At 30.6% G+C, this 10756-nt stretch overlaps 1 protein-coding gene across 4 annotated transcripts; it reads left to right on the top strand.

Moving 5' to 3' along the window:
- The first annotated feature begins 260 nt into the window (after nucleotides 1-260).
- On the top strand, nucleotides 261-7790 carry LOC108722322 (U8-agatoxin-Ao1a). Of its 4 annotated transcripts, XM_018447356.1 has the most exons (4): nucleotides 261-480; nucleotides 6153-6234; nucleotides 7266-7410; nucleotides 7593-7790. In XM_018447356.1, the coding sequence occupies exons 1-3, from the start codon at nucleotides 396-398 to the stop codon at nucleotides 7363-7365; spliced, it is 267 nt and encodes an 88-aa protein (XP_018302858.1). In that variant the 5' UTR covers nucleotides 261-395; the 3' UTR covers nucleotides 7366-7410; nucleotides 7593-7790. The 4 variants fall into 4 exon arrangements, with proteins under 4 accessions (XP_018302858.1, XP_018302856.1, XP_018302855.1 ...); XM_018447354.1 differs by having other exon boundaries at nucleotides 7266-7790; XM_018447353.1 differs by lacking the exon at nucleotides 7593-7790 and having other exon boundaries at nucleotides 6702-7335.
- The last annotated feature ends 2966 nt before the right edge of the window (nucleotides 7791-10756 follow it).

The following is a 10756-nucleotide window of genomic DNA, read 5'->3' as shown; positions in this document are numbered from 1 at the left end:
TCTTATTCGAGAGTACAAGTTCGTTGAAAGTGTGAGTAAACAGTAGCCGAAAATGATTTTATTCCTCTCTCCGCTTGAAGGAGATGTTTCTACAGCACACGATCAAACATGTATATTAGAGCTTGCGTGGTAGAGAATTTTTCGTCCGATCCAGAAGTCCAAGCTCCGCTTCTATATGTCCTCGTGGGGGCGCATCGCCACGCCTCCCGCGTCTATATAAGCGCTACAGTCGCTGTGGAACCCTCACTCGCACCCCAGTACGCGGTGGTGAGCCAAGGGTGAGATTCCTTCTCGAGCGAAGGACAAGCGGGAGCAGCGGCATAGACTTTGCGTTTCACTTCTATCGAATTTTCGTAAGCGCGAACTGTGAGCCAAGCGGGCACAGGTCGTGAGGCATGAGGGCCTGGTTGCTATGGTTGTTTCTTCTGTTGGTCGTCTTGGCCGATAGGAGCTTCGCTAATCCTTACTTCGATGATGGTGGTGAGTTATAGTCTGATCCTTTTTTTGCATGTTAATGGAGAGCTGCAAGCTGCTTCTCTCAAATATACCTAACGTAAAAACTCAGAAGACATTTTGAGAATGATGAAGAAACGTTGAAAAAATTTAAAACGTTTTTTACGACAGCTTTGATCTTACACTTGCGTTGGGTCTCTTGCTGATATATAAATTCGAGTTATTTAATGTCCACGTGCACGAGAGTAACTATATGGTAATACTCAAGAATTGTGTCCTGCTCGCTGATTTTGATGAAATTAGGCTTATTCGACGCGTTTTTGCATGAAACGAAAGAATCTGGCAAAAAAAGTGTCGCTCTGCCCCGCGAACCGGTATATTAAGCGCGTTAAAGTTCACGACTATTCAGGGTAGGAAATCTGTTACAGTCATGAAATACTGCGGCGAGCAGGACACAATTCTTGAGTATTACTTATTATTTTATGTAAATTATATTAAATTTTCGTTTAACTAAATTCTCTGCTTTAAAAAGTCAAATTCACTGCTTTGAAACAAATTTTCTGCTATAAAACATTAATTCACTGCTTTAAAACAAATTTTTTGCTATAAAACACTAATTCACTGCTTTAAAAATAAATGTAGTGCTTTAAAAGCACAAATTCATTGTTCTAAAACAACCCAGTGAGAAATGAGAATGGAATCGACATCGATACTATTGTCATTTCTCACTGGGAAATTCTCTGCTCTAAAACACTAATTCACTACTTTAAAAACAAAAATAATGTAAGAAAATAATTTGTGTTTTACAATTAGACAAGATAATTTATTTTTAAAGCAGTGAATTTGTGTTTTTAAAACAGTAAATTTGTTTTTAAAGCAGAGAATTTAGTTAAACGAAGATTTAATATAATTTACATAAAATAATAGGCAATACTCAAGAATCGTGTCCTATTCGCCGCAGTATTTTGTGACTGTGACAGATTTCCTAACTTGAATGATCGTGAACTTTAACGCTTAATATCTCGATTCGCGGGGCAGAGCGACACTTTTTTTGCCAGATTCTTTCGTTTCATGCAAAAACGCGTCAAATAAGCCTAATTTCATCAAAATCGGCGAGCAGGACACAATTCTTGAATATTACCATTTTTATAATTATAAAAGATTGCCTATTCATTTTTTGTGATCTTTAGGATTTTTTAGCTCCAGGCTAAGGACCTTAACTATTTTTTTATATGTAATATTTTTTCAACAGAAGTCGTTTTTATTTTTTAAATATCGATAGTATTGTCTACTGTGCACGCGTAATAAAAATAACTCGTGTACTGTCGAATATCACATAGAAATCGAATATCATATAAAAATAACTTATACAGTCGGAAATAAATATATACATTGAGATTAAACAAATTTTCACAGTACATTTTACTTTTCAAAAAAATTTAAATATTTCTGTATCTTATTATATAATTTTTTAATAATGTTTATATATTATATATATATATTTATAAAAGTAATGTAATTAATTTAATATAAGAATTTATATCACGTTATACACTGAGACAGAAACGTTGCTGTTTAAAAAAAAATTCAACTAAATGCAGTGGTCACGGACTGTCTAGCAAATATTTGTTAATTCAAACAAATAACATGTTATAATGACTCACGTATATTTTAACTTACTTATATACAGGGTGTTTCAGAAATAGTAGGCCAAACTCTAAGAGCATATTCCATTCATTGTAAGGATGAAAAAAAGTTATATAAACATGGGTTCGGAAACGCTTCCTTTTCAAGTTATAAATATTTCTTATTTACATTGTACGTCGAACGACATGCTTTGCTTCGACGCTTCATGAATTATATTTCTATTCACCTTCTAAAGTAAACAAAAAGTTATTAGATAGGTGTGGAATTAGAATCAGTCTTTATTTAAGCATTTAAGAGTGAAGATAGTATTCATTAACATGGCAGCTTATTCTAACATCGAATTAGCAGATATCCATTACTTATATGGGCGAGCTAATGGAAACTGCAGAGAAGCTCAATGTCTCTATCAACAAATCTTTCCTCAAAGACAATCATTTCCAGCAATTTTTGTAATGAAAATATAGATATAAGTAAATAAAAAATGTTTATAACTTGGAAAGGAAGCGTTTCTGAACTCACGTTTATAACTTTTTTTCATCCTTTCAATGAGTGGAATATGCTCTTAAAGTTTGGCCTATTTCTCTGAAACATCTTGTATATGTATAAATACTTGAATTAAATGCGTTTAGTCAACTCAACAACTTTTTATCTCAGTGTATGCATCAATTACGTGAATATAAATATAGATTATAATTAATGTAAATGAACTATCATAGATACTTTAATTGATACTTTGTTTCATTTATATACATTAATTATGCATTTCTCACAAAAGTATTAATAAAACACCTAAAATTATATTCACGTGTCAATTATTATATTACAATGATTCTTAGTACCTTAAGCGCCGAGCCTTCTTTTGACTTCTTGTTTAAGCATTTAATTATTTATACTCAGTCATTGCGTAATTTTTTATACTCAGTCATGACTCTTAACGTGTTAAAATTTTCTGTTCGTCAGTCACTGGTGACTGACGCGGCCTGAACAAAAAGTATATTGTCAATCACCAGCGACTGACGTGGCGCTTAACGTGTTAAACATAAATTTTGGCACTAAAATTGTAACATAGATACTGTGTGCTTTATGTATACGCGAATAAAGCTTTTTGAAAATATATCTCTAATAAAGTTTTCATGAAAATATGTCTCGTACAAAGGTTATATGTTAATAACATTTGTGTTGTGTGTTAGAAATGAAATTACTAAAAAAATCTCTTTGAATAGGTTTGATATGGTTTATCTTGTCAGGGTCTTTTCTTGTATTTCAATTTTTTGAACCGTATTATAATTTTGAACCAAATTATATAAAAAAGTTATAACAGACAGAGTTATTAGTGGCTTTTAAAATTATGCAAACTTTTTAAAAGTTATTTTAACATTGCAAATTTTTTAATTGGTATGCTAATCTATTTAACGTGAAATTAACTTTGGAAGTGACTTTGAATATCAAATCTTGTAAATTATACCAGTACTTTTATTCGCCAGCGTTATAGTATATAGAAACTTGTTGAAGTTTAAATTGTAATATAGACACATATATATATAATATAATACAGGCGTTTTCCACGGTTGTGCAATTTGTTAAGAGTTTTACGTTTATTACAGTACAAATTTATCATAGTTAACGTTACAAATTAAATATTTGTACATATACGTACGATTTATATGACTAACGACAGTGGACGCAAATATTTTATAAATATATCTGTAAAATTATTAAAAAAGTTATGTAAAACTATTTTAAAGCAAGAATTAAACAAACGGAGATATTTTTATAGAAAAGTTTGATTTGAGAACCAATTAGATTCGTATCACGCCAAATCAGTCGGATAGCAGACAGTGCAAGTGGAATAAGTTCATCCATGATCAGACGCATACTGATTACACAGTGTGCGTTAAAGCTGTCAAATTTAATTAAACAGTTCTGACTCGCAATCGTAAATTCAATAATATGTACGCAATGAAATATTCGCATAAAATTACGTTTGCCTATGATTATCATTAAAAAATATTGTAAATTATTACATGTTGGTAACATCATAACATTTAGAAACAAAATAAGTGAATTTATTTTTTATTTAATATCAATATTACTGTTTAATCGTTGAAAAATTTATTTTATGAACTAAATTTGAAAAAGGGAATCAAAGAAATGTATGCATTTTAGGCGGTTTGAGTACGCAGGAATCATTGCATTCATCCTTTTTTAAACTCAGTTTTATTTATTGAAGCCGAGAACCATAATTAAAATAGTCTTATCGTTCGAGAATATATATATAATCTTGGGACACATTTTAACAGAAAAAAATAACGGTTGATTTTATCATTTCGTTGGGCCACGTATAATTTTTCTTTGTTTATATATATAAAAATTATCTTTTTTAATTAAAATAAATTGTTATTAAGGTCATGACTTTTACATTATACAAGGTGTTTTGTTATAACTTATTTGTTTTGCACACATGAACTCGTTTATTAATTTCTTATTATTTTTATATTTGCAATTTGTCTCCATTTTTTTTATTCTTTAGACGCGTTCAGATTTCCATCTAAGTGCTTCCCATCATGTTATCCTTGTTCGGTGAGTAACAAGGGTAAAATGACGTCTGGGTGGCGCTCGAGTGAGAATCTGAAAACTCATTTATATAATTGTTAAAATTTCTTTTAGTAAACAAAATTTGTAGTAATTAAATTATACAGATATTGCACACATTTAATCTGCAAATAATAGATTAAGTAATAACTTAATAACATTTTCTAGAAAAAAAAGGAATCATGTTTCGTATAACCTTTTACCTTCGCGCCGCAGAAAGGATTTTCTTGTGTAAGCGTTTCAGAAACGTATAACGAGACTTATCGTAATAATCTTAATGGACTATAATTTTCTTCTATATATAAGGCTGTACTGTAGCAAAAACGAAGATTTGCGATAACGAAAACGGAACGATGAAAAATTTTAAATATAAGTTTTTTTGAAATATACGTTTTATAATTAAGTACCTAAGCGATTACACGCGCTTTTTTAGCACTTTGTAAGCACTGTATTATTTGAATAATTTCATACTTTAATTTTGTAAGCTTTATTAAAAGTGAATATAAATTATATGTGTGTGTGTACCTATAAAGAAACAAAAAGTTTTATTTTTCTTGATTGTGTAATTTTCAATGTTGGGTAAAAGACCTTCTTTGTGAAGCTTGCACTCGTATTTTTAACTGACATAAGATAGCTTTGTATAGTTATATAACTTTGTTTTATACTTTCTGCTCGTTTCAATTCATAAAATCTCTTTACAAGTTTCGTACAAGTAGCTTTGTCATACTTCTAGGGAATATTCTATCTGAAATTTATTTTTGTCAAAAGACGAAATTATTTCTCGTAGTGATCGTATACTACATATTGAGTCAAAGAAATACATCAAGATCGAGTCCGTTGTTAATATTGTCTTATAAAATGTATATAGTAGAATTTCTTCTGTGAGATATACTTTTTAAATTTTTGAATCATGGATTGTCTATGCTTAATCTATGCTGGTATATGATTACATAGTTGGATGAAATACTTTTTTTCTTTTTGAAGTGTGATAGTACATCGAAGTGATTTTTGCGCTAAACGTGACGCAGTCGTCAGAATTTGTGTAGTAGTAAAAAAGTGGTATTTTTTACGCCAATTTACTAAAATCTTGATGATTTACGCAAATTCTGATGACGGCATTGCATTCAGTGCGAAAACATTTTCAGGATATGTTCTGTCCCAGTAAGCAAGATACATTATGAAACATTTCAGCAACTTTACAGTAACGTTGTAACTTTGTTTGCCAGGATGACACTTCGGAGAGAATTCGGTGTTGAATCGTGTTGTAAACAATACGAGTCTTTTCCATCAGCAAATATTTAATTTTCTTTGATTTTAGTCCATGAAAATACATATAATTATCGCTTTGCATCAATTAGAAAAAAGTTCTATTTTTTAAGTTTACAATGCTACTAATCGGATTAAAGTATTATTGCAGATTATGTATATATTAAAACGAATCATTTATTTTACGCTTGCAGAAGATGTAGACGATTTTCAAGCTGACGACTCCTCGGATTATACAGACAACGCTTTGGAAAATCTGATGCGAGTGGCACAAAAGTGAGTGGATAATCTTACTTGTCCGGTTTTGTTTTCCTATGATTGTCCTCAACAGGATCTTTTCTGAGATCTCTGGATTACCTCTTTTCCCTCTTTCCTGACTGACTGTTACGGAAACTGTATATATTTTATGGATGTAGAAAACACATAATTATAAAGAGATGTGTACATATGCGACTCTACAACATTATTTTTATTTTGATGAAATCTTTTGAGAATTAAAAAGATCAGAAAATAAAAATTTGAAAAACAATTTATTTTTACGACTCTAAGAAAAAAAATTATTCTTTTAGTATTTATAATCAATATATACGTATATATATGCATGTGTGAGCGTGACTGCACGAGACACCGAATCGACATTGCGATCTTTTGGACCCCTCCCTTGATGTCTCAATGTTGTGAAAAAGCATTTTCTCGATTTCCCTAATCTCGAGTAGACGTACCTCGTCGATAAACTTGTTTAGGCGGGCTTGCATAAGGCGTGGCGGCGATTGTTACAACCGACGGAAGGACTGCTGCTACAGCTCTAGCTGCCGCTGCAATCTCTGGGGTTCTAATTGCAAGTGTCAACGGATGGGTCTCTTTCAGAAGTGGGGCTAAACGATATCCTCTCTTTCTCTCCTTTTGTCATAAATCTAATTTCACGCATCTTGTTTCTTACATATTTTCTTTTCTTTTCTTTTTACTTCCCCATCCAATCCTCTTGAAAATCTATCCCGACGATGGTATCCCTGATAGTGTCCTTAAGTACATTTGAACGATTCTCCCGTACAATTTAACCCAATCAATGTATTTATCTCGTGAGAATTCCATGAGGAATTCCACGTTTTCAAGTTTTGCGGTTTGCATTCTTGATTAAAACAAAGGCCTCGATGATACGCTTTGACATCTTTCTTTCGTGTGTTTGTTAGATTCTTTAGAGAGAGAGAGAAATGAGTGATTCTTCAAGCTTGTGATATCATAATTGGCAATAGCTTGCAAAATGTTACTCGCTTGGAAACTATTACATTCTTCTACAATATCTATAGATCCAGTCTCCCAATGCAATCTCCCAATGCAATTCATGACTACCTCTCTCACGATATTCGATGCTCGGGATCAACTGTGTTGACTAATCGATATGCTTAACGATCCTCCTTCTCTTTCTAGGTCGTAAACTTTTCTCATTACAATGTAGGTAATGCGAAAATTACAATTAATTCACATTGATCAATTTTAATGCAATCGGTTCTTATCAAAAGTTACATCTATATGTGCACGCGGATATACGTATACAAAATTTACTATTAAATACAACGTTATTTTTTGTCTGATGTTACATTTATTTGCATATTTTAAATATTATTTTTCTTAAGATTTCCTCGATATTCTTCTCCCTAAACCCACCTTGGATTTTCCGCCGTTCCATCTTCATCAGTGAAGGTCGTCGTTAAAATGGAGCCAGAAATGCACGCTATGGCGAATGCACACTGCATTCAAAGGACCTTGACTCACACTAATCGATCGTTCCTTCAGCTGCAGTTCATCAAATCTTCTGGATAAAATGCGCGAGGAATAAGGATATATTATATTATAATTATTATTTTTCAAGAGTTTTATCGTTTTGTCTCACTGTTAAGCAAAAGTGCTAAAAAAATTGCGAAATATCTGCAAATAAAAATATTATTCTTACAATTATTCTTACAATTATTATTATTCTTTGTAAATACAAATTTCTTTATTTATCAAAATATCAATCCTCGAGTAAGTTCTAATTTCTATTTAAAATATATGTAAATGCAATATAATGGAAAATTGTCTTTATTTCGTGACAATGGTCGTGATAACAATTCCTGTTGAAATTGTTTTATTTGTTTTTTAAATATAAACTTTAAATTTTAATTGGGATAATAATATAAACTATTATGAAAAATTATGCGTAGAAATTAATACGTTTATATTGACACACGTTTCAAATAGCCTAATTAGTTCGCGTTATTCCTTTTGACGATGATCCTTTCGGATGTTCACTAATTAAATTGTAAAGGATCTATAGTTACAATTAACGATACAAATCCTGATATTTATTACAAAAAATATAACTTTTTTTAGTCAAGCTGGATCAGATTTAATTCTCATGTTTTCGGGACTTCGCAATCCTCCTGGATAAGACAAAAAATTGGAAAAAGTTATTGAATGAAAAGAGATACGCGAATTATAGGAATTACTGCTCCCTGATTGGAGATATCTCTCCGGCCACTTTCGCCAATCAGATCGTCGGTCTTCCTCAACTTGTTAGTCATTGTGTCGTCAATGATTGCGAGTAATCGATAAGATAATTAAAACTGATGTAACGACAGATTTCTTTCAATCAAGTATGGATATGATGATCAAGAAAAAGGAATTATTGTACTCAGAACAGAGATTTACAATTAATACGTACCTATATGTGTGTCTAAAACGATTGCGATTTATCTAAAAGCATACTTTAATAGTATGTATAGGTTACAGATGATTCGCAATTTACAATTTCCCTATACCGTATCTTAAACTTTAAACGTATTACCTACATGTATGATTATAAAGGAAATATTACAATAATATAAATGTTTATGCATTGTATTTGAAGGTGGATGTATACATATACCGATATATCATGGAAATATAATATATATTATATATATATAAGCGAAATGTGTGTAATTCTCTTTTATGCGGCCCCAGATCATTGATAATTTAATTTGCAGTCTTTTTTTATTTTAAAGTGACTTCCTTAATATCTCATACTCAAGCTAAGTAAGTATATAAATTAATGGTTTCTTCGAGTTCAGTACCAGCATAAAATAATTAACATCAAAAAATTTTATATGTTAAAACTGTTAAGATTTTCAATTTTAAATTGTCTATATTTATTTTGATTATTAATAAAAACTATAAATTTATTAAGAAACACGATTTTGAAATAACTAAACAAAAATATGAATAAAAAGATAGTTTTCCATCTTTTGCACCTGAGAAACAGAGATTTTGATCATCTTCAAGTCACGATGACCTCTTCAGACCGAGCAACGTCATGCTAGATACGCAGGGTCAAGTAACTGGACAGTGATGTACAGTTTAACTCACAACGCGATTTTCTTGCAGCAAAGAATTGTCTGACAAATAATAAATATATTTCTTACTTATAATTTATATAAATTTATATGAAAAATAATATACCATTACATAAAATTTCTTGCGATTAATTATAGTTACTCTATTCTTAAAAAATATTTAATTTTTTATTTTTTACAACGAAAACCCAATTTTTAACAATATACATAGTCTTTTACAAATCTAAACAATTTAGAAACTTCTCTTCTTTGAAAAGTTTGAATTAATGTCAGTTTCTTTTGTACGTTTCTAAGTGTCAATATTGTTCAAGTTTCAAATTAGATTAAGAAATAGAATTTGCATGAAATTAAATGAAGACTGAAGCTTTTGTTGACTTGCGTTTCAAAAGTATGCATTTCTAAAGTTGAATTGGATCCGTGCAAACTCTATCAATGAGTTGTAAATTGTAAAACTCGGAAACACGATATTTCTACATTGAAATAAATGACATTATTTTTTTTCTTTGGCTATTAGAATCGATAATACCGAAAACATGCACGCAAGTAATATATCATAAATAGGTATGGATAATAAAAACTTTCTATTTTATTTAATTTTTCAATATGAATTGTTAGGATGTGTGTTATTGAATAAGTTAATCGATTTTAATCTAACATAATTAAACATATCATTAATTTTGTGTAACTTCATTAATTAGATTTAGTAAACGTCTCGACCTCTCTTGTTATTTGCGCTTTGTTTCGTTCTTTTTTTCACATTCAATACGTTTCAACAAAAGATCAATAAGAACTAATGAACGACACTTTATCGTGAGTTTCTCTAATTGAAGTATATATTTCTAAGACCACATCGATCTCGATCACGATCTTGCGCGGGAGGCAGAGAAGAAAAGGTTAAACAAGTTAACCCCATGGAACCTCGATGACCTACGTCCTTGCCCGAGTCGACTCTATATCATAAATAATCTCTTGTAATGCAACGGGTGTTCCGGACACATACATTTTCAGAATATTTCATCATTTGTATTGCGCCTTTTGACATTATGCGTGTGTTTTCTGAAAATATATGTTTGAGAGCAAAACAATATTGAATTAACAAGCTAATTCTCTTTTGGTCTAAAATGCCCCTTAATAAAAAATATCCGCTGAGTGCAGGACATGTTCTGTGTTTCAAAAAAGATTTTGTTCTCTTACGGAAATTGTTTGATGTTTAAACAGTTGTATACATAAAGATAAAACTAAATAAAAAAATATGTTTATAGGTCTAATAATAAAATTTTTTTTCACATTAATTTATTCAAATTTTGTCAAAATTTGTTATTAAAATGTGTGTGTAATATTATAAAATGTATTATTATATAAAGTACCTACTGTGAGAAAAAGGAATTTATAAAAATTGTTATATCGCGGTTACATAGATGTTTGTT

Source organism: Mycetomoellerius zeteki, unplaced genomic scaffold, assembly GCF_001594055.1.
Source record: "Mycetomoellerius zeteki isolate Tzet28-1 unplaced genomic scaffold, Tzet1.0 scaffold20, whole genome shotgun sequence".
Classification (NCBI taxonomy): Eukaryota; Metazoa; Arthropoda; class Insecta; order Hymenoptera; family Formicidae; genus Mycetomoellerius; species Mycetomoellerius zeteki.
Note: the sequence above shows the minus strand (reverse complement) of the source record. Positions and strands in the feature narration are given on the sequence as shown.